The sequence below is a fragment of the Lissotriton vulgaris genome, chromosome 1_1, assembly GCF_964263255.1.
Source record: "Lissotriton vulgaris chromosome 1_1, aLisVul1.2, whole genome shotgun sequence".
Lineage (NCBI taxonomy): Eukaryota > Metazoa > Chordata > Amphibia > Caudata > Salamandridae > Lissotriton > Lissotriton vulgaris.
Window position 1 is genome coordinate 1,663,932,181 of NC_141685.1, and position 25,023 is coordinate 1,663,957,203.

The 25,023-nt window shown below is 46.5% G+C and overlaps 1 protein-coding gene across 4 annotated transcripts in view; it reads left to right on the forward strand.

The window, feature by feature from the left end:
* Positions 1-25,023, forward strand: part of SMKR1 (small lysine rich protein 1) — a 119,581-nt gene that overhangs the window by 34,479 nt on the left and 60,079 nt on the right. For all 4 annotated transcript variants that reach the window (XM_086937547.1, XM_086937526.1, XM_086937540.1 and 1 more), the window contains one exon: positions 6,665-6,710. In XM_086937547.1, coding sequence (XP_086793673.1) covers positions 6,708-6,710 — 3 coding nt within the window. In that variant the 5' untranslated portion in view covers positions 6,665-6,707. The remainder of the gene's footprint in view (positions 1-6,664; positions 6,711-25,023) is intronic.

A 25,023-nucleotide genomic window follows, 5' to 3' on the forward strand; every position in this document is an offset into this window, starting at 1 on the left:
CATTAACAAGTAAAAGGTCTTTTAAAGACCTGTCAAGTACTCGGGTGTGGCTGTGTGTGTGTGTCCCTGAAGCCGTTTCGAGCTGGGGAGGAGGGGAAGGGGGGGGGCGGAGGGGGGCTGGGGGAGCAGGCTGTAGTGTAGCCCTTTGAGGTCAATGGATATTGCGCGCCTGGAGCTGTGGGTCCCGTGACACGTCCCCTGCCCCCAGCAGGGAGGCACAGAGATGCCCTCCCATGATCGGGAAAGAAGGAAGAAGACGCAGAGAGATATTTATACCCCCCCCCCCCATGAGAGAGGCACAGATAAGGTGGGTGGATGAATGATGGGTGGATGGATGGATGTGTGAAAAGGTGGGTGGATGAATGATGAATGGATGAAAGGGTGGATGGATGGAAAAATGAAAGGGTAGATGGATGAAGGATGTATGGATGGATAAAACGCTGCATGGATGGATGGATGAATGGATGTGTGAAAAGATGGGTGGATGAATGATGGGTGAATGGATGGATGAAAGGGTGGATGGATGAAGGATGGATGTATGGATGTAAGGATGAAAGGGTGGGTGGGTGAAGGATAGATGGATGAAGGATAGATGTATGGATGTAAGGATGAAAGGGTGGACGGATGAAGGATGAATGGATGGATGAATGGATGGATGAATGGATGAAAGGGTGGATGGATGGAAGGATGAAAGGGTGGACTGATGAAGGATGGATGGATGGAAGGGTGGATGGATGTATGGATGGATAAAAGGTTGCATGGATGAATGATGGATGTGTGAAAAGGTGGGGGGATGAATGATGGGTGGATGGATAGATGGATTAAAGGGTGGACGGATAAAGGATGGATGGAAGGATGAAAGGGTGGATGGATGAAGGATGAAGGATGGATGTATGGATGGATAAAAGGTTGCATAGATGAATGATGCATGGATGGATGTGTGAAAAGGTGGGGGGATGAATGATGGGTGGATGGATGAATGAAAGGGTGGGTGGATGGATGTATAGATGAAAAGGTGGATGGATGAAGGATGGATGTATGGATAGGAGGATGGGATGAAGAAAGGGTGGATGGATGTATGGATGGATAAAAGGTTGCATGGATGAATGATGGAAAGATTTGTGAAAAGGTAGGTGGATGAATGATGGGTGGATGGATGGAGAGGTGGATGGGTAAAGGATGGATGTATGGATGGAAAGATGAAAGGGTGGATGGATGAAGGATGGATCGATGGATGGAAGGATGGATTGATGGATGTGTGAAAGGGTGGGTGGATGGATGTATAGATGAAAAGGTGGATGGATGAAGGATGGATTTATGGATAGGAGGATGGGAGGAAGAAAGGGTGGATGGATGTATGGATGGATAAAAGGTTGCATGGATGAATGATGGAAAGATGTGTGAAAAGGTAGGTGGATGAATGATGGGTGGATGGATGGAGAGGTGGATGGGTAAAGGATGGATGTATGGATGGAAAGATGAAAGGGTGGATGAATGATGGATGGATGTGATGAGGTCTAACAGGCGCATTTATGGTTGTCAAAATATGATGATGATGAGTACCAGTTTCTAGAAACTTTTGTTGGAAGGGGGTCCTTACCCCTAAAAAGGTTTTACAAGGGGGTCTCAGCATCAAAAAGTTTGAAGACCTCTGTGTTCATAAAAACAAACCCCAAACGCTATTTTGTAACGGTGAATGTAGATCACACCTCTACACCTAACACGGACACTGACAGCAGAGCACCATTCTGTGAAGTGTGCATTCTACCACCTGTGAAGTTGAACTCACAGTTTCGAGGCTTCCACCAGTGCTGTTCCCCTTAGCAAGCAATGAATAACTTCCAATCTGGCATCTGCCTGCGTAGTGAGTTATTACAGTGTAGCTGGTAATGCACTGGTAACAGGACGTCATCGCGTAACCGGAAACATCACACAGTTTCTTCCTGCCACGTGATCTAGTGTCAGCCAAGGCTGAGTGGAGATGTTAGGAATCGCGCTGTAGCAGAGTGAAAATGCGGTCCTTGGTATCAGGACATTCTCTGCAGCCTGTCACGTCCTCATTCCCAGGGCCCCAGTTAAGTGCAGGTAAAGATCTTTGACCTACCGGAAATGCGTGACTTTGCATTTCTGTGCGGTGATGCGGACCACCACACTGACATGCGACATGCGTTAGAGTCACGCCTGATGTCTGACACTTGGCAGGACTGTGTAAGTACAAAGTGCGTGTTTACGCATAGCTTACAACTTTAAAAAAAAAATAAAGGCACTGTCATTTACAATACCAATAGCTCAAACACTTACAAGTGTGAGACCTATCGCATTGTCTGTTTACTTTATGCTCACAATATGCTTACTGATCTGGCACTTGGAGTAACCAGAATAAACTGATTGGACGAGTGCAAGCTGCACTTTGGGAAGTATCATTAACATGTAGAAGCAACAAGTTTGGACATAAAATGTCTTGAACTGAATTGGTACGTCAATGCAGAGATTTCAACGGCAGGCAAATACGGTCATTCCTAGCTAATCTGGAGCAAAGCTGAGTTGCCATGTTTTTCCCTGTTGAATGTTCTTAATTGGTGACACTCAATATATTTAATTTGGGTAGTCTAATGTTGACTGCATCAATGCATTGATCAAATGAATGCGAGCTGAGACTTGTTAACTTTTTTTTTCTTTCTTAATTTTCACCTGGCTGAAACAGGTTTAAGCCCCTTTCAGCCAGCTGAAAAGTATCTTCTTCACTAATGATCTTCAACTATTGAAAAGAAGGAGCAGACCCCCTGGAAGATGATGGTTCACATCAAACTAATGCGTGGACCAAATTGAGGAATAGAGCCCCTATCCGAAATATATATACATTTGCACGCATGAGACCTATAAGGCCCGTTCTCAAGCTTGGATCATGTATACCATTAGCTCCTTCAAAGAACTGTTTTAAAAATACAATGATCAAGAGCCCTATTAACAAGAACAGGCTATGCAAAGAACTTCGAGAACTGAACCTCTTTGGACTAACATTAAAGCATCTGCAAAAACACAAACCTTCTGGACAACTAGACTGCACCAATCAGCTAATACTCATCAAAAGCTCCAAAACCTCTGAGGAAATCGCCAAGAAAATTTGATCTTTAAACAAAAAAAAACATATCACACATTTGTATGTAATGAAAAGGAAATTTACTTGGGTGTAACTGCAACACCCAAAGATTGGTATGACAAAATGATCACCCTGTTGAAATGTAAATGTAAATGTATTGCGATTTATATAGCGCACGTATCACCCGAAGGCATCAAGGCGCTTGCCTTGGGAACCCGTCCTGGTATTCCCCTGTGAGATAACCCCAGCAGGGTATCCACAAGGTGAAAGCCAGGCATCCCGCCGCGAGGGGCCGTAGTGGAGATTAAGCAAGCTATTGCCCAGAGTCGCAGAGTGTGAACCAGTGAGTCGAGTAGGCACCGGAACGAGAATTATCGAGTCCGTGGAATTTTTGAGCCCATGACCCGCCGAGGCGGGGAATTGAACCCTGGTCCAAGACCGATCTCAGCTTCCGGGTCTGCCGCCTCTAACCCCTGAGCCACACTTCTCCACCAAACGCGCATTAAGGTTTGTCAGTAATCCCAGATTTTAAGTACAGACTCAGGGTCGGCGTTCAGCAGGCGCCATCCGAGCCCACGTTCAGGACACTTACATCCAGAAGGCAGTTCTTTAAACAGTTTTTCTTGAACGCTACTGGTACCCTTGTCTGCTTTTTGTTTGTTTATTTCACAGCGTTAATGTTGCCCCATCACCTCCCTGTTGCTCCTCCCAAATTTGCGACACATAGAAAAGTAAGAAGAATAGGTGGAGGGGGAGGGCCATTTTTGTTTCGCTCAGGGCGCCCTTGATCTCCCAATCCCCTCTCCTGGGATACGACTTACACACATGAAAAACTATGCATGCATTTTTTGGCAGTGTTACCCCCATACTGTAAATAGCAAAAGTCGCTTTACGCCTGTAATAAAGGATATTTGCAGGTGTAAGTTGATCGTACGGGTGCAATGCAAAGAGTTTTTGTCATTCAAGCCAAGAGAGTGTGTCAGATGGACAGAGTGAGACAAAATGGGTTCCGCAATCCTACCGAGCTTCGCAACGCAAAGTACAAACTCCATGGCTGCCATTCTGAGCTGCACGCTTCCCCCAGCTGCAGGCGGCTTCATTTGTCTTACGCCTCAGGTTTGCTACTCAGATTGCAGCAGACTACGAGTTTTAGGTTCTTTTAATTAAAAAAAAAATCTGTCTGCAAACTGTGCAAGGAGACACCCTTTGAACATCAAGGTATGTGTGTAAGGATGTATATTGTCTTTCTGTTGCGCAAACATAGTCAAAAGGCTGAGGAGCGGTTGAGGGCTGAGGTCAGGGTGTGAAGGAAGCGAAAGCTAGAGAGAATGAGGCTAGTCGCTCATCTTCATCAGCACGAGCAAAGAAGGCTGCCATTTATAAGCGGGTCAAGCCGACCCAGGCTTTGAGGAAGTTGGTGAAAGAGTACACTCCAGCGGTCCACAGTCTTTGAGAGTCAAGAAGAAACTGTAACTGAAGACACACAGCCAGCTCCAGGTCAGAGAAAGAAAAAAACTGGCGATTCAGACTGCCCACACATCTCCACACTTCTAAAATGACCCGTCCTGCATCAAAAGACAAACGAGGAGAGGTCGCCATCGTTCCACTCGGGCTCCTGCTTTACGGCGGCCCGGGCCTACGGTGCCGCGCAGCAGCTCGTCAGCCGAGTGGAGAACGTGCTCATGTACAAGTCCGGATAGGCGGGGCCTAAAGGAGATCGGGTGGGAACAAAAAAGCCTCACTTTCAATAGAAAGCGACCCTTTAGCATAAAGTGTGACGTGCGACAATGAAAAGCATGGGCGGAGCTTCCACCCCACTTCCGAAGTCGACTTAAAGATCTCCCAGAGCGAGCAGGGCATGCGCTGCGACGCTAGGCGAGACCTAAAAAACTGGAGCAGGAGGATTTCTGTCTACCTGTGAACACAATCCATGGAAGTCACAGGAAAGTCACTGGCATCCATGTCCAGGTCCCAAAGAATGCAGAGCTCATTTCTGCTTGGTGGATGGACAACCAAAGCACTGGGGCACCATGGGCCTTATGCACCAGATCAAGAGTTCACTGCTCCTTTAGGCAGGATATTAGTGAAAGTGTTCCCGTCAGTGAAACAAGTGCGTTTTAAGCAAAAATGCAATGCTGGGCGGGCTGCCGCGGCATCTTGGTGGCTCAGTGTTGTTTTTGTTTTTCAGATGGTTTGTTCTTGAAATATTATTAAGAAATATTCCTGACATGTAGAGCCGTTCGTACGTGCACATTGGGGGTTGTTTTTCCATATGTTCCTGCTCTGGACAGCCATGCTATGCCAGACAGCTTATAAAAAATTAAAATCAACATTGAAGGCCTGGGCTAAGTACAGTGGATCTGTTGCACATTGGGCACCAGAGAAGGGGTTTCCTACCGGAGCTGGCTGAGAGTCCAACTGTAAAGGCTGTGGCGAACTGTGGGTGTAGCAGAGTGAGACATCCATCATTTTGCAGCAAAGTCCATATACATCACACTCTTAATAACTCCCTATTTGTCACAAACACAACCCCAAAAAATATTTGCTTTGTCACTGATGGTTTTCTTTCTATCCAAACATCATAATGAAGGAAAATAAATATGCATTCTAATTGGTTCTTTTTGGGAATAACTTACTGTGATGCAAATGTTGTTCTGAATATGGTGTTAATCTCTGTTTGTTTTTATTTTAAAAATTTGATTTCATTGTGCTCTTTTAGAATAAAACATTAAATATAAACTTACATGTGGTAATTAATCAAATAGTCAAACCCCTCCCACTGAGCCCGCACATATATCACTCACTGTTTCCATCAGTTCATAGTCGTTTATAAAGGTGTGGATGTGAAGAGCTGCAGAACGTTAGTTCCACTCTGTGTCATTACTACGTTGTGAAAACTCCAGTGGATTTATTCTTTAAATTGGAAAGCAGGAATTGCAGTACCTTAACATTTTATTGATGAGATTGAGGACAAAACTTTTGCACCGTGGTGCAGTGATCTGCAAGGTAATGTGAAGTTAGCTGAATTATCAGAGTTAAGACTTGAAAAAATACCATGGGTATTACTCCTTATTAGAACATTGGAATGTTGGGAGCTCCATTGTAGACAATGGAGTTCTCCCTGCCCCTACGGTCCGGTAAAGGCCCATAGAGCAACATTCCAATGTCACAAAGGCCTTTCAGAGCTCGAGGGGATTTAAATCCCCTCGAGCTTCGAGAAGACTTTGTTTTATTTGTTAGAACATTCTGCCCTCTAGTGGCAGAATGTTCTAATAGCCTTATAGCCCTATTAAAGTTCTGTTCCCTTGTTAAAGTCCCTCGCCTTTGGCTCGGGCCTTTAACACAGTAGCAGGCCTTTAATAGCCGGTATAGCCTGCTACGACGGGCTATAAGGCTATAATACAATAATTGGTCCTGATGTATACTCTTAACCCTCTCCATGCTAAACACTTAGTTGAGATAATAAGACACTAGAATCTTCAAGAACGAGAAGTAATGTAAGAATTTTGATTTGTATCTTTCTGTCAAACCAGGAACATTCCACTCTCATCTTCTGTATTTTAGGGCCTGAGCTAAGAACGCTTATGAAAATAACAAAAAAGTGAAGATGGTAATGTATTTTTCACCTATACTCTGTCCTGGAAAAAGCTTTTTTTATTAATGCCTTTAGTAATAATTTCACCTGTACTCAAATTCTCTGAGAAGGGAATTGGAATAACATTTAGTAAGAGATAATGATGCTAATGTAGTTTATGTTTGAAAGGGAACGGGTAATTAAAATGAAACTGGTGTAGTAATACCTTGTACAGCAGAATGTTTGGCCATTATTTGCCATTCTCAGACACAAAGTACGCTGCACGATATGGTGATAGTAAACATTTGATGCTTAACTATTAGTTCTGACCATACTGTTTTTAGCAACAAGGTGCAAATAAATGCCTGTGCAAAAAAGAACAAAAGCTATCTAACCTAGTTTTGCAGCATGGTGCCTGAGGCAGAAGAGACCTGCAGACAACAACCTTTACAAAAAATAACAATGTACTCCGTCCTTGAAGCTGAGCATATTCAAAGCCACCCTGTCAAAATTATTAGAAGGCAGTAGATCAGGGGTCTCCAACTTTTTCTGTAGTGAGAGCTACATCTGATCAGTGAAATTCATTGTGAGCTACTGAAGGTTAAGCAACTCGCATATTGTTACCATACACCCCCGTTCCCAGCTTCATTGGCTTTAAGCCTAGAGTCCATAGAACAGGATACTATTGTTTGTAAAAACACTTTAACTAAGGACACTATAACAGAACTGTAATGTGTGTCAGTGAGAACATGGTCTATAGGGATGTATTAATGTGTGCATATGAATGGGATATATGTGTATGGGTGACTGACAGCCTGTGTTGTAAGTACTTGGGGCACAGGACATACCTTTCACCATATGGGGCACATTTACATGTATAACCCAAACATACAACCATTTTTTTTTTTAATGGGAGAAATTTAAAGTGCAGAATAATGTTCTGCAAAAATGTTCATAAATGGCAAATTATTCTATAATGTATGTATATTTCAGTTATTAATATGGCACCCTGTCAACCAGTCGCTAGGAGCAAGATGCCTTGATTCCTCAAGTTCTAAGAAAGATTTGCCAAGACGGGGCCCACGTCATTTTAGTAGCTCAGGATTGGCTCCAAAGGGTGTGGTACATGTACCATCTTTACCCCTCATTGTACCCTCAACTCCGTCTCCCGCTCAGGACAGACCTCATCTTGCAATCGCAGGGGCAGGATCTACATCTCCACCTCCACCTTCACGCCTGGAGATTGAACGGGCAACCTGAGCTCTTTTTCTCTCCCACCTGATGTAGTGGACGTTATTTTATCGGCCAGAAGACACTCTACCAAGTCTGTCTATGCTGGTAGGTGGGTGAAATGTTTGAAATTGTGTGGAGAGAAGTCAATTGACCCCTTGAAAGCCCATTTATCTGATGTTTTAAGTGTTGTGCTTTTCCTGGCACATCAGAGTTGTGTTGTGGCTATTGTTAAAGGTTACCTATCTGCTTTGTCGGCTTTTCTTTGTTTGCCTGATTAGCCTTCACTGTTTAAATCCCATATAGTGATAACATTTTTAAGGGTCTAATTAATAGGTTTTCTCCCACCCCGCTTATTATGTCTCAGTGGGATCTTATCTTGTTCTTACCTTTCTGATGGGTTCCCCTTTTGAACCCTTACATAGTTTCCCATTAAGATTTCTTGCATTCAAAACTATATTTTTAGTTGCAATTACATGCGGATAAGGTGGTTCTTTGGACCAGAGCTGTTTTCCAGCCTAAGGTGATCACTCCGTTCGACTTGGGGCAGTCCATTACCTTGCCGACTTTTTACCCTACCCCATCCACCTAAGGAGGAGGAGGGACTTCATTGTTTGGACCCCGAGAGGGCAGTGAGCTTCTACTTGGATAGAACCAGAGAAATCAGACTCTATGACCAGCTTTTTATCAGATATGTGGGCAAGATGAAGGGCAAGGCTCTCCACAAAAGAACTTTGTCCAGGTGGATAATCCTGTGCATCAATATTTGCTACGCCATGGCCAAGAAGAAGCCTCCTGAAGGTATTCTTGCTCATTCAACCAGAGATAAATCTTTTTCATCAGCTTTGGCTAGAAGTGTCGCTGTGATTGGCATCTACAAGGTGACAACTTGGGCTTTCCTCCACACTTTTGCAAAGCATTATTGCTTAGATTCGGAAGTGAGGAGGGACGGCCATTTTGCTTGTTCTGTGTTACAGGATTTTTTGGTTAAGGAAGGCAGGCGCCCTTCTCCGCATGCGGGACTGCTCGAGGATTCTATTCAAAAGGTGAGGATTCCACAGGCAGATGTATCCATATGAAGAACAAGTTAGTTACCTTTGGTATTGCTTTTTCTGGTTGATACAGTATCTGCCTGTGGGTTCCTCACTGACCCATCGGCCTCCCCGTTGCCTGTCTTTTTATACCAAAAACACATTTGTCTATATCTTTCATATAAATGGTTTCTATGAGATTTTCTGCTCAAATCATAAAGATATTTTGTTGTTATTGATATTGTGTTGTTGTTTCCTTATTATGTTGTGTATTGTATACTTGTGGAAATGTTGTTGGTACACCCTTTTGCCTCGTAGGCACGGAAAAAGCGTTACTGAAGGAAAGTAACTTGTTCATCTGCATGACAACCTTGAAATGTCCGCAGTGAAACTCCACCCCCGACCAGGGCAGAGAATGCCTACCAAAGAATGAACCAGTTCCTCCAAATACAGTTTCTGAAGTATTTAGTGGTCCACACTCCAGCCAGATGTTATTTCTCAATAACAGCCCATCAGTGCTCAGAGCTCTTGAGAGTTCCCGGTTTGATTGAAAGTTAACCACAAATTTGCTGTATTACTCACCCATACCCTTATTGTCAGGAACTGGAGCATTTTTATGACATTCACCAAACATTTAAAAAACGCTCTACTTCTCAACAACAACTTTGCAGAGAAGATGGAACAGCTGAGAAACTCAGTCTGAAAAGATGCTGCATTTAAGTGGATGGAAGCTCAACAGGATGCATTTGATTCGACAAAATCACTCAGATCTTGTCAATGCCCCTTCTGTACAGGAAACAGTTTGTCCTAACTGTGGATGCCAGAATGTACGAAGTGGGAGCAGGGTTTTGGAAAACACAAGTGGAATTGTGCTTTTGCCTCAAGAACTCTCAACAGCTCAGTGTTCACAGGAGCATGTAAACTGCACATTCTTTCTAAGTGACAGAACTGAGAGTGTTGTGAAGTTAGCACACCAGTAGTTGGGAGTGGGAGGAGCTAGGGGGCCAGAGGAAGAGGAGGAGTGGACACAGGAAAGGGTTAGTTAGAGTAGGGACAGGGAACAGATAAGAAGTGTTAAATAAAGCTCTAGTTGAAGACCATTACAAGTGTATGTGTTTATTGTAGCTGGATGCTACAACTGGCGACGAGGGTGGGATGTCGTTAACTGCAGCCCACAAGACCACCTAGAGACACCCTGTCCCCTGCACCGTCGAGAGACGAGCTCCGCTGCTAGAAGAAGCTGAGGCCGGCCGAAGAGGGTCAAGAGCAAGTGACCGCGGCCCCAAAGACGCTGGAAAGCCTAAATATATCGTGACCTGGGAGCGCTGAAACGCTCGGTTGAAGAACCGCCTGAGAGCTATTCCCGCCGGGGGTGTGTCACCCAGCCGTTGTAAAACAGGAGTCGGGAGCCCACTTCGACCCTGTCCAGTGCCCCACAGCAAGTCAAGAGATGCCCTGGTGAAAGGGGCGCTGCCCCGAGAAATCGCCGTCCAGCGCGATCAAGCGCGCCAGAACCGGAGCCTGCGCCGGTGAAAGTGCCGACCTCACGCCTGATGCGTGGGTTTTGGCACGCGATCGGCCGAGAAGAGCGGGAAAGTGCTGAGCAAGGCGGGAGTCCACCCCAACCTCACCTGGTCGCTGTGGTGGCCAAAGAAGAGTGATTTCTGGAGCGCGCTGCCCTGCAACTGCCGGCCGGTGAGTCTGGAGTGCCTGAATCCAGAGAGAGTGAAAACCTCGTGTGATTGCAGTGACGGCGGCCATCTTAGAGTCAGGCGCTCGTCAGGACAGGCCCCTTGATTATCATAGAGCGGCCATTTTAGAGTCAGGCACTGGGAAAGAACAAGCATTGGTCAAGTAAACAAGCATTGGCGACTGAAAGAAACAAGCATTGGCAAATAAACAAGCATTGGCGACTGAAAATAAAACAAGCATTGGTCAAGTAAACAAGCATTGGTCAAATAAACAAGCCTTGGCAACTGGAAGAAACAAGCATTGGCAAATAAAACAAGCATTGGCGATTGAAAATAAAACAAACATTGGTCAAGTAAACAAGCATTGGTAAAATAAACAAGCATTGGCGACAGTAGTAAACAAGTGCTAGCAAAGAAACAAGCATTGGCGAAGCCAAGTGAGATTGCTGCACAATGTCCGACAAAGAGAACGCTCAGCCCCCACCAAGTGGGTCGCTCCTGAGGGCACCCGCACCTATCAAGGTGACAACAGGAGGGAGCATGGGTCCCAAATGGCAAGAGAGGTTGGAAGAGTTTGAAGATTACACTGAAGGGTCGGATATTGTAGACGAAAAAAAGAAGTTGATTGCTCTGCGCAATCTGGCAGGGCGAGAGGTAGTCAAAATACTCAAAGACCTTCCTGCTACCGACGTGGATACTTATGCTAAAGCATGTGAGGTCTTGAATAAAAAGTTTCTTCACAAGCGTAATGTAGACTACGAGCGCCACACATTCCACTCCGCTCGGCAAGGGAAGGATGAGCCCATGAGTACCTTCATGATGCGTCTGCGGAGACTAGCCAAATACTGTGAATTTGATAATTTCTCTACGGATGACGCCATCAAATCTCAAATAATAGACGGATGTCATTCGGATCAACTCAGGAGGCGCCTGCTGAGAAAGGCACATGGACTAGATGAAATAGAAGAAATTACACGAGCTTACGATCAGGCGGAGAAGTACGCAGCCGTCATGGAAACGGAACACAAAGGGAGTCATGAACTGGTGCGGCGTGTGCACGCCAAAAGTGACAGTCGGAGAAGCTCCAGAGACAAACAATGGAGGTCGCACACGTCTTCCCGTCAAGAGCAATCAAGATATCAACGACGAGAACCATGGAAGAAGGAGAAAAGATCGGAACGAGTGAGAAAATGCTACCGATGTGGGTATGATTACCCTCATGTAGACAGCTGCCCGGCCATGGGCCAAAGATGTCGGAAGTGTGGTCGAACCAACCACTTCGAAGTAATGTGTGGGGACTACAATAAAGAAAAACGAAGTGGTCCCACAGGGACAACCCGATCTGACACACGAAGCAGAGCCCCAAGAATGTCTCGGTCTGACACTCGAAGACACCACGCGCGAGCTGTCCAAGATCAGACGGAACAGTCCTCTGGATCGTCACATTCTAGCAGAGAGTCACGTCGGTCCAGGTGGGAACGGAGGTCACCTTCCAGAGAATCCAGACCGTCGTCCCGAGACTCGGCATACACCATTGAATATCTGAACTTGGCAGCAGATTCAGACCAGCTTAAGAGATACCCTCGGCTGGATATCAAAGTTGGAAATCACGACACAAAGTTTGTGCTAGACTCTGGTGCATCCTTAAACTACATTCCAGTTACCGAATACGAAAGGATGAGTCCACGACCTCCTCTGACATTCGCACCGGTGAGGGTTTTCACGTGGATGGCCAAGAAGCCACTCCCCTGCCTGGGGAAGTTCTCAACGACCCTGACACATGACAACACAACTATATCAGCGGTCATCCATGTTATCAAGGGCCCTGAAGCAGACTGTCTTTTGAGCCTACCAACCGCTGAACGGCTTCACCTGGTTGAAATCCTTTTCAAGGTCAGCGACAACCAAGATGTGACTCGCCAGTTTCCCGGATTGTTTCAGGGATTGGGCAAATTGAGAGACTGTCAGGTGCGATTGCATATCAATGAACAAGTCAGGCCTGTCGCCCAACACCCTCGACGGGTACCATTTCATCTACAGACTGCTGTTGAGGAAGAACTCCAAGACTTGTTAGCTGCGGACATCATCGAGCGCACTGACGGCCCGACTCCATGGGTATCACCAGTCGTTATAGTCCCAAAGAAGGGCACGGCCGACAAAGTCAGACTCTGTGTGGACATGCACCTGCCCAACACTGCAATAGAAAGAGAACGACACCCGGGGCCACATTTGAGCGACATGATCGCAGCGCTTAATGGAGCCACTGTGTTTTCAAAATTAGATTTGAATAAAGGGTACCATCAATTGGAACTAGAAGTGGGGTCCAGATATATCACCACCTTTGCAACCCACCTGGGGTTGTTTAGATATAAAAGACTGAGCTTCGGAGTCTCCTCAGCAGATTAAATATTTCAAGAAACAATTCGGCAAGTCATTCAAAACATTCCTAACACGCTCAACTATAGCGATGACATCCTTGTCTATGGTTCTGACGTTCGAGAACACGACATCGCACTCAATCGTGTCTGCCATGCCCTACTGGCGGCAAACCTGACTCTGAACAAAGAAAAATGTGAGTTTCACCAGGCCACGCTGAAGTTCTTTGGTCATATCTTTTCTGGAGCCAGCATGAAACCTGACCCTGACAAAATTGTGACCTTAAACAACACCAAGAGTCCCCAAGATGTCAGCGAACTCAGGTCGTTCCTTGGAATGGCCAGCTATTGTGCTCGTTACATTAGGGACTACGCAACGATCAGCCATCCCCTCCGCATGCTGACCAAACAGGGTCAGTCATTTGAATGGACTCCCCAGTGTGAGCAGGCATTCAAAGAAATCAAGAAAGCGGTGGAATCAGCGGACCATTTGTCATATTTCAACCCAAAGCGAAAGACTGAAATAACTGTGGATGCCAGCCCCGTGGGGCTTGGAGCGATCCTGGCCCAGTATGAGAATGATTCGGATCAACGCCGCATCATTGCCTACGCAAGTCGTAGTCTGACTGACCCAGAACGGGCCTACTCCCAGCCCGAAAAGGAGAGCCTAGCCGTAGTATGGGCATGTGAACATTTTCATGTTTTCATTTATGGCAAACATTTCACTTTAATTACAGACCATCAAGCTCTCATCACCATTTATGGAAACCCAAGATCCAAGATGCCCCCGAGGATTGAAAGGTGGGGCCTACGATTACAGGAATATACTTCACCATAATTCACAAACCAGGGAAGTCTGAAAATCCAGCGGACTACATGTCCCGGCACCCCCTTCCATCGTCAGCTTCCAAGTCCTCCATCGCAGAAGAGTACATTCATTTTGTAACAGATCAAGCTCTACCGCCAGCTATCCCTATGGAGACCATTCGAGAAAGTACAGCACAGGACGTCATCCTGCAGAAAGTCCTTCACGGAGTCCGCAACAATCGATGGAGACACGATCCTCAGGATGATACTGCCGACCCCTCGACCCAACGTGAAATGCAAGCCTTCCGTACGTGTGTGGTGAGCTGCGGGTCACAACTGATGGCATACTGTTGCGAGATCAGAGGATTGTAATTCCCACTAAACTGAGACAAGGAGTGGTTGCTCTGGCACATGAAGGGCATCGGGGAATCGTGTCAACCAAAAGAGCACTAAGGGAACGAGTGTGGTTTCCATTCCTCGATCACCTGGTGGAAGCCACCCTAAAGGATTGTCATCTCTGTCAACTCACTAGCAAGAGCGATCCTCCGGCACCATTACATATGACCACCCTGCCCAGTGGTGCGTGGCAAGAAATCGCCATAGATTTTTATGGACCCCTGTCATCGGGCAAATATGTACTGGCCATCATTGATGAGTATTCCAGATACCCCATTGCCTGCTTTGTGCCGTCCACAAACACTGCCAGTACTCTTAAAGTACTCGATGAGGTCTTTGCAACGTGAGGGGTTCCCAAGATAGTTAAATCAGACAATGGGCCCCCTTTCAACGGAAATGGCTTTGCAGCTTTTGCGAAACACCTAGACTTTCACCATCGCAGGATTACACCCCTCTGGCCACAGGCAAATGGGACAATTGAGAGATTCATGGCCACACTCAAAAAGACCTTCCAACATGCTACCGCGGAAGGGAGGGACCTGCAAACAGCACTCAATGAAGTCCTTCGAGCTTATCGTACAACTCCTCACGCAACTACTGGCCAATGCCCGGCGACTCTTATGCTGGGACGTCCCATGAGGAATCGCATTCCAACGTGGGATGGAGCCCTGGAAGCATCATCATCTGTGAAAGACCCGCGTGAAATAAGAGCCACTGATGAACGCAACAAAGGAAAAATGAAGGCCTACGCAGACCACCGGAGAAGAGCGAGGTCATTATCATTACATGAAGGGGATCATGTTATCGTCAAGCAAGAGACGCAGAAAAAGACTGACTGTCCCTTCAAAGACGAACCATTGGTGGTCACAAGAAGGAAAGGAACCATGGTAACCGCGGAGTCCGAGCAGCGGCGAGTCACGAGGAATATCTCGCACTTCAAGAAACTGCCACAAGATACCTCAAGAACCATGATGAGTGAAATGGACAATCCCAGGGTGGAAGAACTGCATTCAAATGATCATGAGAACACTGCTCCGATCATTGAGACACTGAGTATTAATAGTCCGAGAGTTAGGTCGCCACGACCTCATCGTGACGTACGTCCACCCAAGAGACTGATCGAGGAGATGGACTGAGAAGTCAGTATGTTTTGTTGTTTTGTCACAAAGGGGGGAGATGTTGTGAAGTTAGCACACCAGTAGTTGGGAGTGGGAGGAGCTAGGGGGCCAGAGGAAGAGGAGGAGTGGACACAGGAAAGGGTTAGTTAGAGTAGGGACAGGGAACAGATAAGAAGTGTTAAATAAAGCTCTAGTTGAAGACCATTACAAGTGTATGTGTTTATTGTAGCTGGATGCTACAGAGAGGTAGGCGCTGGATCCTGTGACACTAAAACTTTGTGAGAATGTCACAGTAGCCCAGCAGACTGCAGCCTTAACATGTACATAATCCCTCAAGCATGTGCAACCCAGCCTTGACACAAGGGCCAGATAGCAAGGAAGAAGGGCTGGATACCCGAAGAACAATCTAGAAGATGAAGCAAGACATGCGTGCTCCCTACCAAAGCTGCTGTTTTGGTGCAAAGTAACCTAGAACGCAGGACAGTGACTGTGTGCTAAACGTCAGCTGCTTGATTTCTTTGTATACAGCAGCAGTGAGGAAAAGCTGCATCCGCCAATAGCCCTCCTACTAAGGTTAATCACCAGTTAAGTGGTGCACAGCAACAGGACACTGTGCACATTTCACTAGGACATATGACACGCGTAGGTTGCAAAGGTGTTGCAGTGCAGTGTGCCAGATCATACAAGCTATGCATTAGCATAGAAATCCTTATTGTTCTTACAGTGCCTATAAGCAAGAACTAAATATGTTATGGTCAGCCCTAAAAATTACTGCTGCACTACAGTGTGGTCAGATAGTGTTCCTTTAAATAAAGTGCACTGTGGTGGGTTACTATCCCGAGGATGCAGTGAGTTTGGTCTATAGAAAATAATGTAGTGGTGTAGATAGGGTCCAAATCATGTAGGTCACTGGAATGGGGTAGTATCCACTGCTGTGGGCAGTCTTTTTACAGTTCAGTAATTTGCATTATTTTGAGTTAGTGTCCATTGCGTGTCATATGTTAGCATCCATAGGATGGAGTTGGTGAGTTAGACTACCTAGCATGGAGTGTGCTATGAGGAACTGTTTGCCTGTGATCAGGAGTTGTGTGAGGAAGTACCGTCCACAAGAGAAAGTGCTTCGTGATGGGTCACTTTCCACACTATATAGTGTCTTGGCGATGCAGTGGTTCTGGAATATTGTGCATCACATTGGATTTGTGTCCCTAGGATGTAGGGCAACATCAAATGGCAACTGGACAGCATCGAAGAAACACGAATGTTCCAACCAAGCACAACGCCTTAATTCCACTACCAATGCCATGGCGCAACCTATAGAGTCAGTAGTGTCCATACCACACCTTATGGTAAACGTAGCAGCCTGCTGACCATCTCTAATCATATCATAAATCACCGAGCTGAGGTTATGCGAAGAGATGGCAACATGTTCTGTAGAGAATCCCATAAAGCATGGGAATATCACCCCAGCACACAAGCTGTGATTGTGGATCTCAAGGCTGAGCTTGCAGAAGCAAAGATGTGTTTACTACATACATCATGACTCCTAGACACCTTACCCACTGGAGTCTTAGGTATAGAATCTACATCCTGTGAAGAAGTCACAACCTGAGTCACTAAGCTACGTGGAAGTATGTCTATGAAGACAAACCGGGTCCCCAGGCGCAGGAAGGTGTCTACCTGCAATATCCCGGTCCACTGATGCCCCTGACTTAGGCTTGGCCCAAGTACCTAATAAAATATCAAATATCTGTTCCACCAACAACAAAGTATTGAAGCAGGTCAAATAATTGACCCAAGGAACCGCTTCTCTGGATCCGTGTTAGAGCGCAGAAAAGAATAACATTACGTCCGTGTGCTGGAGGGGCCTTATATGGTTCCACAGATGTCCTGACCGGAGTCAACATCATCGGGAAGCCGTACGACGCCGTCCCACGGCATGCTGAGGTACTGCTGAAAAAATTCCAGATCCAGACTGACGCCTTGGCAGAATTCAAAAGTTAAGGAATCTGCGGTTAGATTTCTCTCTCAGATACTACATTCCTTCAGAATGTAATGCCCCTGACGAGATGCCAACGCACAATAGCACAATGGTAGCATGCTACACCATGCGGTTGAAAAAAAGTGTTGCACTGCAGCGTGCCAAACCATAACACCAGAACAACTCTGCTCCAAATATGAGCTATGAATTAGCATGGAAAATCTTGTTGTAAATGGATTGCTCACCAGCAAGAGCCAAAGTTGTCAGTCAGGCCTACAAATGAATGCTGCGCTGCAGTGTGGTGAGTTAAGGTACCTTGAATTATATGAAGTGAGGCGCCTTACTGTCCTGAGAGAATAGTTTAATGTCATATAGTGATATGCATCAAGACTATATGATGCAGATGTCTGTGCTGGTTTAGTATTCCTATGGTGCAGTGCTCTGTAGTGGATAGTTTGTTTACAACTCAGTGCCTTGTGGTAAAATAATGTCTTTGAGGCAAGTGTTTTGTATTCATGTCCAGAGGATGCAGCTCAGTATGGTATGTTAGCATCTATAGGATGAACTGTGGTCAATTAGTGCCCTTAGGATGCAGTGTGCTGTGGTTCGTCGCTTGTCTGGGGTTGAGCATTGGATGGCAAGGTACTGTCCCTAGGACAAGGTGCATTGTGTTGGGTCACTTTCCCCAGAATGCAGTGGAGAGGATGTAGCCTTACAGCTAGAGCTGACGACTTTGGAGCTGGGGAACCAGGTTCGAGGACGGAGCATCTGAATCAATCAAACACTCCCACCCAGTCAAAAGATCTGGGTTTAATCCATCACCGTTCTTTAGCCCACTCTGCCACCCCGGTTCAGACATGGCTATATGCAAATCAGTCTGGCCCTGTGCCTCATGGGAACAGTCCAGCCCGAACTGCCAAGCCATGTCTTCCCTGGACCGGAAACAAGCTTCCGAGGACCGGTTTCTGGCATTCCAGCCGTCTTCAGCCCGGCTTGCTTGAATACAGTTGCAAAGTGAGCAAGGGACTCACGTCTGAGCATTCCCTGCCACACTTATGGCGGCCAAAAAGCGGTACAAAAGGGGGTGGTGATGGACGGAGCATCTGAATCAATCAAACATTCACACCCAGTCAAAAGATCTGGGTATAATCCATCACCGTTCTTTAGCCCACTCTGCCACCCCAGTTCAGACATGGCTATATGCAAATCAGTCTGACCCTGTGCCTCATGGGAACAGTCCATCCCTAACTGCCAAGCCATGTCTTCCCTGGACCGGAAACCAGCTTCCGAGGACCGGTTTCTGGCATTCCAGCCGTCTTCAGCCCGGCTTGCTTGAATCCAGTGGCAGTGAATCCACACTTATGGCGGCCAAAAAGCGGTACAAAAGGGGGTGGTGATGGACAGAACATCTGAATCAATCAAACACTCACACCCAGTCAAAACATCTGGGTTTAATCCATAAATGCCATGGAATGCCAGAAACCGGTCCTCGGAAGCTTGTTTCGGGTCTAGGGAAGACATGGCTTGGCAGTTCGGGCTGGACTGTTCCCTTGAGGCACAGGGTCAGACTGATTTGCATATAGCCATGTCTGAACTGGGGTGGCAGAGTGGGCTAAAGAACGGTGATGGTTTAAACCCAGATCTTTTGACTGGGTGTGAGTGTTTGATTGATTCAGATGCTCCGTCCATCACCACCCCCTTTTGTACCACTTTGTGTCAGCTCAGCATTCTGTGATTCTGGGCAAATCACTTAATCTCCCCACGCCTACCAAATAATGAATGTGTTCTTGTGTAACGTAACTGGTGTTCATGTAAGGCGCTCCAATACCTTCGGGTCGAGTTCACGCTATATAAATGTGCAAAAAAAATTAAAATACTGCTGGGTTGATGCTCCTAGGATTTAGTGCAATGCATTGGATTCATGTCTCTAGGATGCAGTGCAGTATTGTACATAATGGATCCATGACGCAGCACAGTTATGTATATTGTTGTTCCCGAGATGCATTGTATTGTATTGTAACTGCATTTTAATACCACTCCATATCCCCGACGAGATGCCAAAGCATGTTAGCGGATTGGTAGCAAGCTCCATGTGTGGAAGTGCTTGGTCTGAAGAGCACTGCATTGCAGTGGTGTAGCCTGTGTGAGAAGCATTTTAGTGATGTGCCTGAGTGATCAGAAGGGCCGGCTTTAGGGGCTGTGCAACCAGTGCAACAGCCGATGAGAGGGGGGCACTTTGTTTTTAAATATTTTATTTGTGTATAGTTCCTTGAATGTCCAGCAATTTTAAGACAACAATAACATTGTCAAAATAATTCTGGTGATATTGTACCTGCTGGAGAGATGGAAGTTGTCTTGTGGCAGTTTTGGCTCATCATAAAGTAGCACAGAGGGTTAATATGCCTGCTGCAAAGAAAGTGTACCATGCAGACCACGGAATTGTTTTTTATGTGGATAGCTCAGTGGGTTACTGCTTTTGTCGCGGAGATCATTTGTTACTTGCAGTTCCCAAGTTACAATCCTAATATAGCAAAGTGAACTATGAACTTTCATCAAAGAGCTGCATGCAAATTGCAAGGTTGAGACCTAGGATTTCCCCCCAGTTTTTAATTATCCTAATATTGCGAAGGAGGGATCGTTTGAGTAGAAATGCATTCTAATTAACAAAGCCAACCCCCAACCACAGTGATACGTTCGAAATCCGGAGTTTGTGTTTCTCCAGACCAAGCACACTTAAAATATACTCCAAACTAGCATGGGAAGGCGTAATTGCTACCCCTTGTAATCCTCATTGTGTTGTGTAACATTTCCTACACACTGATTTACACACGTATGATTCATTGTCTCTGGAGAATGCTTGTGTGGCGTAAAGTGCTCTAATACCCTACAATGGTATGTGTAGCGCTAGAAAACACATGAAATTCATGTGTGAGTGGTGCTATGGATAAATGAGGGGCACTGTCGGAGGAAGGCGGTGAGGTAATCCATGTAGGAGCTCATTTGGGAGGGGGTAACGAAGATTCTAAATGCTAAAGCCGGCCCTGGCGAACAGAGCACTGCCCTGCATACTTTTGACATTACTTTATTTCTGTACCTGATACAGCAAGTCTTTATAGAATCCAGCCAGGAGATAAGGAGGAGCATGTGGTGCTTTGTACCCCTGCTATGAAATGCAGCGAGTTAAGTGCAACGAGATGGCGTACAGTTTGGCGATGGGTCAAAATACCTGGCATGCCATGTGCAAGGTTAGTATCCCTAGAGGTAAACATTCTCAAAAGAGGAAATGGTAATCACTGCAGCACCAGTGAAAACCAAAACTGCATATTTTAGTAGGGGGACAACCTCACTCTAGGTCATTACTGGGCACTGTGTCCTGCCCTGAACTTTCTTTAGTTTCAGGTGTGTTCATCTAATTATTTCTAACGAAAAAACAAGACTACTACACCCGCAATGCATTTGTTTATCACAAGAAAGTTCGGAACTGAAAAGTGTGCGAAGCTACGTGACGGTCGGTGGAAGCCCTCGGTGTTAGCTATGGTGTTTGCAATTCAAGAGTGAACAGGAATGGCAACAGAACCGCTCTCTGGAGCAGAAATGATGTTAATAATTTGCATAAATTCCCTTCGGTTATACACGCAAACGCAAGATCTAAAGCTCTCTTCAACCATTTCCTGACAGCAAGTGCCAACGCTCTCTTGAGTCAGACCTATCATCAATGAAAAACAAATGTACACTCCTGGCCCCCTTCGGTGCCGTCTGGCTGCACATACATGAACTTGCAGAGCATTTATTTTATAGTAAGTCTTGTGCATATGTATGTCTTTCCTGCAGAGCTGTACTGGAATAAAATTAGAAACAAATCTCAACTTTTCAATTTTTCTGTAATTTAGTAGCGACACGCAGTTTACTTTGCACTTTTAAAACAATGGTGCCCCCTTCCGGAATGTTTCTGTAAGTGCAGGATGTAATTGCTATCTGGAAATACAATCTAATATTATGGTTGGAATTACCTGACCCCACGGGTAGCCATTGTGTTTTTTATGTAAAGTTTTATGTCCTTCTCTATTGTGGCTGGGCTTATGAAAACGTGAAATGAAGTCACATAGGTAATCGAATTTTCTTCGGAATACCTGCTTGAACTGTTAAGTAGTAGAAAGCAAGGTGAGAACGTGCACATTACCTGTCTTATTGCCACCTTATCCTAGAAGACCACAACTGACAGACGCTTATTTGGCGCGAACACGTACAAACATGTTTGTCCAGGGGTTGGTTGTAACTTTCAGCTTGCTGCTGGGGGAGATTGTCCTTCTAGACAGCCTGGTGCCTTCCTATGGGGGCACGCCTCCTGCTGGGAGGGACATTTCAGGCCAGGTTAATCATTACACCCAGGTGAGATCCGCCATGACTGGTGTCCAATGAAGCCTGTTATAGATGATCAGCTGTTAAAAAGTCAGTGGCCCAGTTACTAGGGCTACAGCTCAGTTTACGATAAGCCTTCGGATTGCATTTGAAACGGAATGCTTCCAAAAGTCTCAGCCATTGGCAGTAATCCAGGATCACCATTCCATCGTTTTTTTGCCCGCTTTTCAACTCTAAACAGGCATCAACTTTAAGCAAAGCAAGCACATAACTTTTAGCGTTCTTGATCCTCGCCCGTGAGTCCGTGAGAAACAAATCTCAACTTTTCAATTTTTCTGTAATTTAGTAGCGACACGCATGTTACTTTGCACTTTTAAAACAATGGTGCCCCCTTCCGGAATGTTTCTTTAAATGCAGGATGTAATTGCTATCTGGAAATACAATCTAATATTATGGTTGGAATTACCTGACCCCACTGGTAGCCATTGTGTTTTTTTTATGTAAAGGTTTTTGTCCTTCTCTATTGTGGCTGGGCTTATGAAAACGTGAAATGAAGTCACATAGGTAATCGAATTTTCTTCGGAATACCAGCCCATCATTGTTTGGTCATCAGGGGTGAAACCGGTCGGGGTGACTTGTGTGCCCATTCAGTGAATTTATAAACCTTCTGACGATTGCACGGAGGACTTCTTTGGCCCTCTATGAAGGAATGTGGTTGTTCTTTTATGAAGGAGTTATGTTATTGTTATTATTGACGAATCTGTCTAGTGCACAACCTGTCACAAGTAAGTTATCGCAGTGTCGTAAAAGTCCACCATCCGCTCCTTCCTAGGTGCTGAATTTGAGCCAGTGGGGGACACCCGCACTTATTTTAGGGGTCTAGTACTTATGTTTTTGCAAAAGAGAGCAAGAAACGGAAAAACAAAGCGGAGAGGGAGGAGGAGAAAGACGGAAAGCCGCCCTAAAGCGAGAAAGCAGGACCTCCAAGAGTGAAATAATGGGTCAGCGAGTGTTGGGTAGTGGAGTAGAGGCCCGAGGTGCATACAAGACTACGCAGCCTTGGTATTTGGTACACGCACATTTAATTGCACTATCCGCGAGTTCCAGAGCAGAGCTTTGGGGGCCGGCACTCATTCCGTTACAAATTAAGCACAGTCAGTTACTATTATTTACATACATATATACTTATGTTTCTCCAGCGGTACCAATGACTGTTGAGGAAGGCCATCTAATAAGGTGCTGCTCGAATCTACATTGCACAGTGATGACAGAGACAGTTGCTTTAGCTGTGTGAAAAGGGAAGGTAGCAACAGATTTTGTGAATATTCAGTACTTAATTTATGAAAGCAGTACATACACGTGAATGTGACGAAGAAGGCCCAACTTGTGGCCAGGTTGAATAGTGAACTGAGGTTTCTGAGTGAAGGCCTAACGGGGGACGACATAGGGGCACTAGAATAGGAACTGGAGGTTGCGTGGGCGGTGACGTGGCAAGAAAGTAGAGGATTTTAGTCTTGGAAGAGTTAAGCATAAGAGTGGATTTCTACACGCTGCCAATTCAAGCTGGGAACGAGACCAATATTTGCATGTTTTACTGGTGTTGAGAGGCTAAGGGAAGCCAAAAGGGATGCCTATTTTTTTGTTGCAGATTTATATAGCGTGAGCTCGACCCGAAGGTATTGGAGCGCTTTACATGAGCACTGGTTACTTTTGGCCGCTCGAGAGTGAGACGCTGTCCTTTTGGTGTCTGTCCGTGCTCGCTACAGGAGTAGCTGGGAGCCAACTTCTACATTGCTGGGGATTCTGTAGCTGCCAACGGAGGACTCGGCCGCAGTGGAGGTGAGAGGCGCGGCGAGCGGGACTGCGAGGACCAGCATTCCTGCTTGACACCGCCAGCTGGTTCCTCTTCCCGCCGCGCCGCGCCCCCTCCCAGTGCCACGCCCCCCCGCCTGAGAGCTCATTACCTCTCGCGGCCCCCGCTTCGCGGGAGCTGCTCGAGAGTGAGACGCTGTCCTTTTGGTGTCTGTCCGCGCTCGCTACAGGAGTAGCTGGGAGCCAACTTCTACATTGCTGGGGATTCTGTAGCTGCCAACGGAGGACTCGGCCGCAGTGGAGGTGAGAGGCGCGGCGAGCGGGACTGCGAGGACCAGCATTCCTGCTTGACACCGCCAGCTGGTTCCTCTTCCCGCCGCGCCGCGCCCCCTCCCAGTGCCACGCCCCCCTGTCATACATAGGAGCACCTGGGCACGCGCATCGCGGGACGCGCGCGGGGCGGTCACCGGGGCGAAGACCGGGCAAAGAGCGGGTCGTTCTAGGCCGTTAGAGGCCGGCAGAGACCGGACCGGGCCACCCCTCTGACGCCTCCTGCCCCACAGCCCCTCTCCGCCTAACCCCATAATGGCGACCAGGGTTTCAAGGAGCAAATCTGCTCAACAGTCCTCAAGTACACTGGAAAATTTTTTCCCAAAGGCGAGTGCTCTAGCCAACAAATGTCAGTCAGTCACGGAATCGCACCTGGAGCTGGGTCCTGAAAGCGTGACATTGGACCCCGGGGATACTTTCTCTACTGACGTTAGTACGCCTATACTACTGGATGCCACCCATATGTCACTAATGGACAGTATCGATCAGACCATTGAGTCGGTTCTCCAGCAGCTAAGAACTCCATCATTCCCACAGAGGGATAGTGACTCCCCTCGGCCACCTGGGAACTCTGACCACTCCTCTATTCCGGTCAACACGGGAATAGAGTTGCAGGAAGCGAGACAGGTTGTCCTGCTTACAGAGCCAGCAACTAGTGGAGGGGAACAACCGCCAAAAAGGAAAAGGACGAGGAAACCAAAGAAGGCAAAAAGGGCTAAAGTTGATTCAATTGAGTTAAATCTGGATATCAGCACAGACATCTCGGCCTCCCCTGAACTCAACTCACCAGGGGCCAGGTCGGACCATATAGGCTCCCCAGTAGCCACGGCCTTACCATCGCACACTGGTCCATTTATTTTTGGTGGGGTAACTTCCAGTGGCACTGACATAATAATCAACTCACTCTCAAAGACCTTTAAGAACTTGCTGAGTCCTATCTCGGACAAATTGGATGCTATAGAGGCTAGACTCAAGGCTTTGGAAAATATTCACAAAAGGAACAGTCATGGGTCAGCTACAAATGCTCCTTTAGTCCCCCGGGACTCATCTGGGAACAGACCGTCGTCTGCCGCACTGACCCAGGACCTAAACCTGGTCCCTTGCAGCACAAATGGTGCGCTTGCCCCTCAAACGCACCCTTTGCCATCCCCAACGCCTAGGCCCCCTGTTCCGGCCCCTAGAAGATCTAAGCCACTTCCTGCTCCTCAGTCGAGGGGAGTTG